Raw genomic sequence first — 11,963 nt, 5'->3', positions numbered from 1 at the left:
CTGTGCTGTATTTTGCATTTACCAGGACTCATGACATTTATTAATCACCGGAGTCTGACACAGATAACTGAAAATGTTTGCGGCTGTAAAGCCTCAGTGTTTGTGGCTTTAAAGGAGTACTTTCCATTCCTGTAGAAGTACACACACACACACACACACACACACTCTCCAATCATATGATTTACAATTATTACCAATATGGAATGATTGCATTAAAGCCACAAATGAGTTATGCAAGTTATTACAAGCAAGCACAAATAAAAGCTTTTACATCCCAATTTACCCCCCTCCCCCCAAAAAAATACACTTAAAGAAAACTATTAGCAAAATTTTACAAAAAGTTTGAAAAATATTTAATGGCCTACCCCTCCATCTGTAAAGCCAAGTGTCTTTGTTCAATATGAGGCCAAACCTATTATATTAGATTAGGCAAAAATTCATCTTTGCAAGTTTTCTTTTTTGCTTTTTGTTTGTTTGCTTTTTAAACTAGAAAGACAAAAAACCCCACATTTTAGAGGAGGACAATCACTTTGTGTTAGGTCAATTATTTTTTAAAGAAAGCAATTTTTAAGGTTGCTCAGGGAGTTTAGAATATGGAAGTATTATTTCCACAGAAAATGATTCCATAGCTGGAAAGTAGAAGAATGGGTCGGGGGGAGGTGGCCTCTAGTTTTAACATGACTGGCACATCTATAGAGTCTTTAGGGGACTATGCCAGATGTCGAGTTAACCATGCCTATACGCATCTAAAGCTTAGCTGCTTTCCTTAAAATGACCACTGCATATTCTGTTACAGTTTAAAGTCCTGATCCTGCTATTACCACAGTACAGGCCAAGACAACCAGGAGATAATTGGCGGACTAAATCTAAATTCATAGGTTGATGCCATACTACTCCTGTAAGTTTTTTTTCCAAGAAAGATTGCTGGCGATTGCTAACTCCAGGCAAAATCTTTTTAATTTTTCTTTTTATGCTACTTTTATTCAAGATAGGCAATTAACCCCCCTCCTTCCTGTTAATAATTTCACCTCCATCCTACAGGTAATCTTGAAAGAGAATTCAAAGTATTAGGCATAAAATAAGCAGTATCAAAAGCTCCCTCCCTTCACTCTACAAAGCTGGAGTTTTCCCACTTCAGCTTAAATAAAACTAACTCAAATACAAAAATGCATAAATCCTTTTTCCCCCTAAACAGGCTTCGGCAACATACCCTAAAAGTCATCAAACTGAGGTTATTTCTGATTTGTCTCAGGATTGGGAATAAATTGTAATTGTGTTTTAGGCAAATATGAAGCCATTTGGCTTTTGTAGGTCGTAATCAATACCCTAAAATCCACCTAGAACCCACCAGACAGTCAATGCAAATTCTGAAACACTGGTGCCAGTAGTAATAGATTCTGCCGCTTTATTGCAGCTTCTGTAGCATGACAGCATGATCATTTCCACTTCTATGAGCTCTGTAGCAGAAAAGTATGGGCAGTCTGAGCTGACTGCACTCTCCAGCCACCCTGGATAACTGCTCTGAGCGCTTGAGGACTCCTCAAACCCCTAAATTACCTTACTGGCTCTCCCCACTTAGGGAAGGACTCCAGGGAATCCTGAGGCACCTCTTCACAAGTGGGGAAATCACTGCTCCTCACTTAGAGACTCATCCACAACTGCCAGGAGAGGGTCTCCTGAAGCAGGGGAAGCCCACAATGGTTCTGGCAAGGAGGGACAGGACCCAGAGGATCCCCAGTGCCCCATGCCTCCCTGTGGGGACCTGCACACGTAGTTCTACCCTTGAATCTCTTGGGACTACCTGGATAAGCAGGGAAAAAGTGGGGCTGGAGATCCCAGAGGCAGGTCTGAGTGGGCAGAGGAAGCTCCACTCCTAGGATCTCCGGGGGCCAGTTTGGGTAAGTGGGGCCTACACTGCTTGCCCAACCTCACCTCCAGAGATTGCACTGCCCCTTGTCAACTGGCAGAAAAAGGGGTGACACGTAGTGTGACTTTTGAGCAGAACACCTCTTGCGATGTGATGATCTAGCAGAAGGGAACAGTAGAACAGGACCCCAAACAGAAAGCTCAAGAGACACAAGGTGTGCATACCACCAGAGGCTAAGTCTGCCATCTCCTCCTTAAACAAATCACCTATCTTCTGGACAGTATCTCAGCCTGCCAGATCCTATCCTTGCCACAATCAATATCATACATGCAGGAAGATGACAAACTGCACCCTCCAGGAAACAGAAGATAAATTCAGTATCTTAGGAATGTGGGGGTCACTATGACCAATACCTCCTCAGTCTGAACAAGGAGCTGAAAAACCTGCTAATATGAGTAATGAACTGAAGTTGAACATGAATGAGTCAGGAGAGTCCAAGGGCAACTATGTATCACTACCTTCTTAAAGCTCAGAGGAACCACATGGGTCATAAAAGATTAACAAAAAAAAGCATATCCTGATATTATCAACCTCTCCCACAAATCTTTCTTCTAACATAATAGCTGCTGTCTGCCAATCACTATCCAGTGCCCTGCCCTGTGCCCTCATCGAAACAATGTCGGTGAAATTAAACTAAAACTACACACCAAAATGAATGATCAAAGGAACAAAATTAAAAAGACAGACACAATCATGTGTACGAGAACACTTTTCACAGAACAGCCACACGCTTTCTGGCCTCACCATCTTTGTGGTTAAGGGAAATTTTTAGAACACCTTCAAAAAGGCAAGGAACAAACATTCATACATTGAATAAGGACTGAACACTGATATCGATACTTCATGACATATTACAATCTACCTGAAGTTTATTATCTGATCACTATACAGGCAGAAAAAAAATGAAAGCACTTTATCACTGGTAGGGGGAGGTTCCTACTTTTTGCAAAAGATATGCAATACCTGCATTGAGCCCTGCTGGATTCTAAGATACAAATCCTGATATGTTCTCAGGCTTTTCTATACAGAACAGGCTTTGCCAATAAGAAAGCTTAATACACTAAATGATGTAGCTGTAAGGGTCCAGGAAATACGCCAGAGGCAAAGATTTCAGTGGGTGATCTCTTTCATTGGATCAACTGCAAGCATTCCTCTTCAGGTCAGAGGCAGAAGCAGGCATAGTGAAAGATTAAAAAGTTTGCAGGCCTGTGAAACTCCAGAAGAGGAGTTCCCAGGGGCAGCAGACAGGCAAATTACAGAAGAAATGATAGCTTGATTAGAGGAAGTCTAGGACCTTTCAAAACGGAAAGAGTTATTACTTGCAGTGTGATGAAAGATTTTCTGGAGTCAGGTAGATTATATGCCACTAAATCAATATCAGTGTTAAGGCCTTGGGTTTTAGTCCAGCCAAGTTTATGAATTTTTGCTCCCAGGCTCATGTTTGGAAGGTGTTTTGTAAAATTCCTTTGAGCATGCAAGACAGCACGGTCAGAAAGTGAGCAACTGTTCTGTGATAAAGTGTTCTCCCACATGTGATCGTGTATCTCTAATTTTGTTCCTGTGATCTTTGTTTTCCTGATGCATAGTTTTAGTATTGTTTCAGGCACACAGTTTCCATGAGAGCATCTGGTGCAATGAACGACAGCTACACAAGCCTCTCTCAAAGTGTGATATGAGTTTTGAATTCTGATGTAAGGGGAGGAAAGGGTGTTGAAAAACCATGTTTCAGATGCAGTGGTCCGGGGTGTCATGCATTAGTTTTACACCCAGGGGCCAGTATTAAAAAGCAATGTAAATCACACATAAAAGAAAAATGTAATATTCTCCAAATAAATGAGAAATGTATACCTGCCCAAAAGAAAAAGGGGCTATCACTCAATTTGGTAAAACTGGCAACCTCTGAAAACAATGCACAAACAGGGTGGGATCAGGCATGTTTATTGAGGAAATATTAGTACAGCAACTACATGGGAAGTTTGCATGGTGTCTGCCCAAAATGTGCTTCGCTTTAGTCAGTGGTAAAACTTTTCACTAAAGAGCAGGCGAACTACAAGTAAGTCAGGTTAGGATAAAGAAGGTGTACTTAACAAGATACAGCTCTTTTTCACGACTATAAAATATTCAAATTCACAATGTAACCTATGTCCCCAAATTTTCAATTGCTATAAAGCATCAAGCTACAAAATGTGTCAACTAGATCCTGGAATACCAGTAGTGAATACTAAGGATATTAAGTAAAAAACATGTAAATATCATTTTAATTAACCTATATAAGAAGTTATTTTAGATGCAAAGCAGGAAGTGAGCAGATGAGAAACAAGTAAGGAAAAAATTAATCTTGTTTAAATAACTACCGCAGTGTTGTTAGCTTGGTGACGAAAAGTTTTTTAATTGAAAAGGCTAGACAATATAAGCATAATATTTGTACGAGAGATAAATTACATGCATGATATATATTCTCTTAATAATTTATTCAGATACTTAGAGGGGTATCCCAATCTAAAAAGAAGAGGATGAGTTGGAAACACTCTCTAGTAGTGTGTTCATTTTTTTTTTTTTTTTAATCTTACCTGGTTCTTTAGAGCTCTTTATTGCAACTGAATCTACCTCTACTGATTTTGGTCTAAGCGGTAATTGTTCAGAATCTAACTTTGGCTTCAGTACTGGCTCAATGTCAGACTTCGGTCGAAGGGAAACCACATCCCCATTAGGTCTGTAATGAGAAAAAGAGGTCCAGTCTAAACACAACATAACATAATAAAACCGTGTTGAGGATTACAAGCAAAAAGGGACAATTTTCAGTAGAACACTATTTTTTGAAAACCTAGTTTCAACATTTTTTTCAGATTGCTTTTTAGACTCGGATACATGTGAAAAGGTATGAACAAGTTGCCACAAGACAATGTAGGGTGTGATTTTACAGTATGTTAGCTATTCTGTGATAACTATCCAGGGGCACAATCTTACTCTATGGTAACTGTCAAATGCGTTGTACCACTTCCATTGAGCAATAACCTATGACACATTTGCTATGACAGTAAGAGCCTCATAGGTGCAGTTATCACAGACCAAATGACATGCTGTAGAGTTCACGCCCTAGTTTGGCTTGTGGCAACTAGTTTGTTTGCCCATATCAACAGAACTACTTGTATCTTAATATGTTTACTTCTCTTTGATACTCTGGGCCAAAGCACTCTGTATAAACTAATTGAAACCCTCTGCCCGAGGGGTGGGAAAAAGGGTACACTGCAAAACAACGCTGCAGTGCAACACGAGAAAAGGGCATTGAATAGCACCTTTAAATTCTTTCTGCGCTTGAAAGTTATTCGGAGGTAAGTTTTAAAGCTCCCAATCCCTCATAACCTTTTGGTAAAAATTTTCATAATGGACTTTCAATTATATTTACCTTTCTAATTTCACCCTTTCTAACAATAGAGAAAGAAGATAAAGGAAGTCAGTTAAATGTATTCACTACATGTGCTTAAAAATAAAGGAAAATATACTGACTTGGACACAGGAGGTGGCAACACTGGTTTATCTGGTCGTTTCGGATGTAAAATCGCTGCTCTCAGTAAGTTATTAGATTTGCCAGGAGGAATAGGTTTCTTGGGTGGTACTTGGGGAGCTACTGGCTTAGAAGGCTTCTGTTCCACAGCTGCTTTGTCATCTGACAAAATAAGGCATCAGGATAATGTTTAACAGACATTTACAGTAACCTCTAATTTCGACTAGCATTTCATCACAAATGGCTCCTTGCGAGCAGCAGGAGACATTCAGAAGACTTTACACTGCATCTCTGAAGCACTCATTTTTCTAATCTACACATGCAAAATTATATACCTGAACATAAACATTAAAGAAATGTCTTCATCAACATTTTTGGTAATAGTGGGTCAAGAGCAACTAATGTGGACCAACAGTAAGAAACTCCGTACAAAATAAATTACCGCATTGCAGATGACAGCCGCTGCAGTGACACGTGGAGAGGAGAGTATCCTTTTTACCTCTAGCACCTATCCTATCCAGTTATTCCTCATTTCTGCCCTTATGCCTATCTGTATTTTTTCATGTTGTCAGCAAAGTACAGTAGAAGTAATCTCTGGAGGATGGCTTCTGTTTGAATTTAGGCTTAAGTTTTTTTGGAATAAGGACCCTAAATTCTCACACACACATACACACACACACACACACGAATGGCACTAGTTGGATACAAACATATTTGTGAAACTTAAAAGGACAACTAAACTTCCACTGCCCACGTGCTTCAGGTCTGCGTACACCAAATGGGCATATGAAGTGGTGACACCATGCCAAGGACAACCCCTCTGGCATACAGCAACAGCAGACAGTGCCCTCCAAGGTCTGCCTCATTTCCAGGTATGGCACACGCTATTCTGCAGCATGCTCAAAAGCATGGCAAAGTGGCATACACATAATTTAAGTGATTTATTGAAGCCCACAGGCAGACAGAATTAAAACTGGGTTCTGAATACCCTAACACAGAGGCTTCGCAGAACAATAAAATGTTTTGGTTTTCTTTTGGTTTGTAGGCAACTAGTTACAGAATCAAACCCTACATAGCACATTTCAGGAAAGGTGTTCCAGGAGTTGGGGCATTTGCCTTGGGCACAGGAAACAGTGGTTCAATTCAGAGATTTCCTGCATCAGTCTGGACAATTCACTGATTCCGACCTCAGTTCTCTATCTGGAGAAAGGAGATGACAATGCTACATCTACAAAAGCATTGTGAAGATAAACACATTAAAGACCATGAAGAACCTAGGTAAAGGTCTCCAAAGAGGGAATTCACTACAAATCCTGCTTAGTTTTATTTCCAAAGACTCGTGATACTATAGTGGAAAGATGCAGTTTGCTAGCATCTCGTCTCCATCACTGTTTTTTTCATCCTGAGTGGTAGTATTGATATAATAGGACAGTAAACAGTTTAGCCACATGGTGGTGCTAAACAATCATAATTTCTTATTTTATAATTTTTATTTAAGGGCTACTAGAAACAAAAAGTGTTCAAAGTAGTTAGGTGATAATTCTCAATTAACATGATAATCTGATTTTTTTTACAATCAAAATTTGATATATACTTTCTCATCAAATAGCTTTAATACTTCGTATCGATTTTCTTTATTACAGGCCACCTCAACACAGGATTCAGACAATGTTGTAGGACAGCAGTCTGTGCTCTTATGGTCATTTTGGCATTCTTAATACAAAATGAAAAAAATAAAAGCTGGCTAAAAATAACTGCTGCATAACGGAAAGGAATACTGATGACATTTACATAGGGCAAAAAATTACCATAGATAAATAATGTCACTAAGTGCCATTTCACAAGTAGGCAAGGTTCTTTGGGTAGATGCAATATCTTTTATTAGACTTTAATAAAAGTTGTAAAGTTCTTTACAAGCTTTTGGGCACAAACACACACCCTTTGTCAGGCAATGGGGACTCATTTCCCCATTTCACTGAAGTGGTGGTGCTTTTAGCCTCTGTTAATCTATTCCCATTCAATTAGGTTGTCTCAGGTCTCTTGTGCTCTTTCGATAATATAGGTTACAGTTCAATACCTGTATTAGCCCAATAATAGAGTTTATTTCATGACAATTTAATATTCCACAGTAAGTGACGTCTAGTACTTACATTTTTTTCAGTAACAAAATACTATTTCTATTGAAATAAACAGGCTTTTAAAAGCCAAAAGGCGACCGTTATGAAGATTTATGCTAACCCCTGGCTAAATATAGGCACAGAATTTCACCTATTTCATTCGTTATTAATCAAAGGCATGGCTCTCTGCTTTACTTTTTAAAAGCAGGATTTAAGTTCCCCAAAATTTTAAAGATATTCAGTTTAATTTGTTTCCTGGAATATTCCTCTGTAACTATTGGACAGTAAATGTTAAAATTAATATTATAGCTATTAATAGAGTCAACCTAAAATGATATCACATATTGATTCACGTTTACTTTAAACAGGCAAAGGATCAAATTCAGCCCTAGCCTCTCTTCTTGCTTCAATTTAGGCAAAGACTCATCTTCCAGAAAGAAAAATAATTTGTTCTGTACTAACACTTTTGTAAGACTTTCATTTAGGCAGGCTTTTAGGAAGTGGGTTAAGTTTTGGGTATTCTTTGGGGTACTGTTTTAATGTTTTATTATTTTACCTGTTTTTACTGTAAGCCACTCTGAGCCTTTTTGGGGAGAACAGCATAAAAAAAAAATCAAATAAATAAATACAATAATAGCCAGAAGCAAGATGGCTAACTTTAACACACGTGGAATACTCAAGAATATATCTGTTAAAGTATATTATAAAAACAATGCAAGACAGAAAGAAAACAAAGTATGCTTCCTTCTACACATGCACTTCAAAATTGTTTCCTGACTACATTCAAAAGCCATGTTTTAATTATTTGTACAAAAAGATTATTATTATAAAGATGGTTAGGCTGTTACACTATTAGCATTTCTTCTTTCAAGCTACTTTCAGGAAGTAGATTTAAAGGAACCTGAGACTTTGCCATTTCTATCCGTCATGGTAAGCAACTTAACTATGAGCTGTTCTTTCCTTATTTGTGTGTGCAAAGCTAAGCCTTTTACAAGCATATTACATTTGGTTTGGACTATTAAATATTGTTTGAAATGTCAAGTTAATAAGTGAGCACAATTTTCAGTAGTTAAATGCAAATGAAATTTGGTCAGAGTTTAAAAGGGAGAGGGGACTGAATTGATTAGACATTCATAAATAGTAAAACTTTATTTCTAGAAGTCTAGAGTCATAATAGCCCGTCTACAAATTAATAATTCCAGAACATTGTTGTAGGAGTACCATTTGTATAGTTCCAGAAGAAATGGTATGAATCCATTCACATTTTTGATTGAAACATTCTATGTAAGATTACCTGACATTTTCATAAAGTTTATTTAAATAAACAAATATTATGGCTCATAATTACATAATTCATACTTTTTATAAAATTGCATTGAACCAAGTGGATACTGCAACTATAAAAAATTGTTACAGATACCCATATTCCCAAGCCTAAAAAATTTCTTGGAAGTATCCAGGGTTCAGAGAAAACACAGGGGAAACTAAATATTATATCATTTAAACAACTTCAGTTTAATTTTGCAACAAAGAAAACTAGTCTTACCTTTTTCTTCAGACCTATGAGAAATGAATTTCTTCTCTCCAGTTGGAAGGTCAGGCTTTGGAGCTGAATAAATAAAAAAAAACCCCAAGAGACATTTTTATAAACAGGTATAATTATCTTAGTCATTCTCTAAAAATATACAATTATCTGTATATATATATATGATCGTTTCCATCCAAGAAACTCAGTTAAGTCTATAGGCATTTATTTAAAATCAGAAAAATGTAGGTAAGTATTACAATATTTCTAAATTAGGATAGGAATGAGGTTTAGTCAACTGTGAGCTGAACAAGAGGAACAGTAGGATATGGAATGTGTTATTAGTTACTGTTCATTTAAAGTAGTTGTATTAGTCATAAATGCAAAGCTATATTTTAGTTTGGAAAGTAGATTCGAAAACTTATGCCAATAAAACCTTTTTTAATCAGCACAACATTCTGAATGCATGGTATCCACCACCCATGTTTATGTAGGTGCAATAAAATTAGAATACATTCCTTTTAAAAAAAAGGGTGCAAACACATTATTTCCCAGTTTTCCATGTCTGTGAGAAACTTCTACAATAGCCCATCATACTGGGTTTTATGCTTGAAGTTTGTACTTTTATAATGACACAGCTTTTATATTACCTGGGCCTTTAACAGGAGGTGGTGGTTTCTTTGGCTTCTGCAAAAAAAAAAAAAAAAAAAAAAAAAAGATGAAAAATAGTAGTATCTTTTACAGAAAGAGACTGCTATCTACTCATTGGCTTACACACAGGCAAACAGTACCTAACTCATAGGGCACCTATATACGTGCAGCGAGGCTGCTCTGACCCACTGTATTTACAGCGCATCAGAGCAGACGCGATTCATCAAGTCTGCGGGAGCGTGGTGATTACCATGCTCCAGCGTCTCGTGCATTAGTAACCCTGTGCTGAAGAGCTTCAAGGAGCTTTAGTTACTGTCCCTGCCGCCATTTTTTCAGCGTGGGGATGCTGATACACGAAGCACTTTAATTAGACCGGCTCTTGGAGCCTCTTTATAATTAAAATGCCCACCCTCTCCCTCCTCCCACAGCACGTGTATAAAACGCCCATACATTGCACTTTTCACCTCAAAAGTGGCTGACAAAGGAGGTCAGCACAAATAATTCTAATCTGCAGATGAAAAAAATGAGGAAGAGAAGCCCCAAAGCTATTTTCTTATCATATTTAATATTGACAATAAGTATAAAACATCACCTATACTATAACCAGGCAAGATGAGAAAGAACTATTAGATCAAATACTACCAGAAACTTTTTTTTTTTGTAAAATTAGAAGAAATAGTTTCTTTCTATAATTTCAGCTTTAAGTCACGAATGACTCTATGGGGGTTTTTTTTAAAAACACTCAAAGCGTGAGAACTCAAAACTGACCTAAAACTGAACCGTCTTGTCTGCTTATATTCAAGGAAAGAGAAAAGAACAGATTAAATCAGGAAGCCTAAATACTTTGAATTCAGAGGGTTAAAATATTTTATTTAAGTAAACTGAAGTATAGCCTCTTGCATAATTTCTTGACCACCATGGCTACAACATTATCTGAAAGAAACAAATTTGATAGGGGAGATGGTGTCATAGCTAACTGGTCACTTTCAGACTTCAACACCGACTTACAGAATAGGCTCGGCAGTGCTATCCTGGTTAGCGCTACAGATGAAAGGGACTTGGGGGTCATCACTGACCACAAGATGAACATGAGCCTTCAGAGTGATGCTGCAGCTAGTAAAGCAAGCAAAATGCTGGCTTGCATCCATAGATGTTTCTCAAGCAGATCCTGGGACACCATTCTCCCCTTGTACTGGGCTTTAGTGAGGCCGCAGCTGGAGTACTGCGTCCAGTTTTGGGCTCCACAATTCAAAACAGATGTGGAGAAGCTTGAGAGAGTCCAGAGGAGAGCCACGTGCATAATCAGAGGTCAGGAAAACAGACCTTATGATGAGAGGTTGAGAGCCATGGGACTCTTCAGCCTGGAGAAGCGCAGGCTCAGGGGTGATCTGGTGGCCACCTATAAGTTTATCAGGGGTGCTCACCAGGATCTGGGGGAACATCTGTTCACCAGAGCGCCCCAAGGGATGACAAGATTGAATGGTCACAAACTCCATCGTGACCGATTCAGGCTGGACATAAGGAAGAACTTCTTCACTGTCCGAGCCCCCAAGTTTTGGAATAGACTGCCGCCGGAGGTGGTTCAAGCACCTACTTTGAACACCTTCAAGACACATTTGGATGTTTATCTTGCTGGGATCCTATGATCCCTGCTGACTTCCTGCCCCTGGGGCAGGGGGCTGGACTCGATGATCCTCCCCACCCCAAATGTCTATGAAATCTATTAAATCTTTCTAACTATTCCACAAAGAAAAATGGGTTAAAGTTACCACTGATGCCCTTGATCATTAAAGCTGCACAACAGAAGATGGACTTCTGAACCAATCCACATTAAAGACCACAGCATGTGTGTACAGAAGTCTGTAGGAGGACTGAAACAAATCTGATTCAAAATGATTCCACCTTCTACATATGAAGGGTAGGATCTAGGCCATCAATTAGCAATCTTGATGTTCATATTCTGACCAATACAACATTCTATTTTTCCACACTGGTTTCAGTATTTTTAAAACTGGATCTAAAAATATAAAGTAATTTCACAGTACGGAATCAATACTGAAAGGTGTTTCTTGGTTAAAGATTTTCTAATAGTCTCTATGGGCACTGACAGATATGGAAAAAAAAAAAACCCTTTAAAACCCCCCAATGCTGTACCAGAAAAGGAAGCACGTTAGTTCAACCCAGCTCTCCAGGTCAGACTAGCACAATGCCTCTTCTAGGCATGTGCTGCGCTGAGTG

The 11,963-nt window shown here is 38.4% G+C and overlaps 1 protein-coding gene across 1 annotated transcript in view; it reads right to left on the bottom strand.

The window, feature by feature from the left end:
• The window catches only part of CD2AP (CD2 associated protein), a 122,481-nt gene that overhangs the window by 13,103 nt on the left and 97,415 nt on the right, over window positions 1–11,963 (bottom strand). The window contains exons 10-13 of the mRNA XM_019520692.1: window positions 9,725–9,761; window positions 9,096–9,158; window positions 5,435–5,594; window positions 4,498–4,640 (exon numbers count right to left, since the gene is read on the bottom strand). Of these exons, the coding sequence (XP_019376237.1) occupies window positions 4,498–4,640; window positions 5,435–5,594; window positions 9,096–9,158; window positions 9,725–9,761 (403 nt within the window). The remainder of the gene's footprint in view (window positions 1–4,497; window positions 4,641–5,434; window positions 5,595–9,095; window positions 9,159–9,724; window positions 9,762–11,963) is intronic.

The sequence above is a fragment of the Gavialis gangeticus genome, unplaced genomic scaffold (genome assembly GCF_001723915.1).
Source record: "Gavialis gangeticus isolate Ggan-Ray unplaced genomic scaffold, GavGan_comp1, whole genome shotgun sequence".
NCBI classification, from domain to species: Eukaryota; Metazoa; Chordata; order Crocodylia; family Gavialidae; genus Gavialis; species Gavialis gangeticus.
This window is presented reverse-complemented; position numbering and strand designations above follow the sequence as displayed.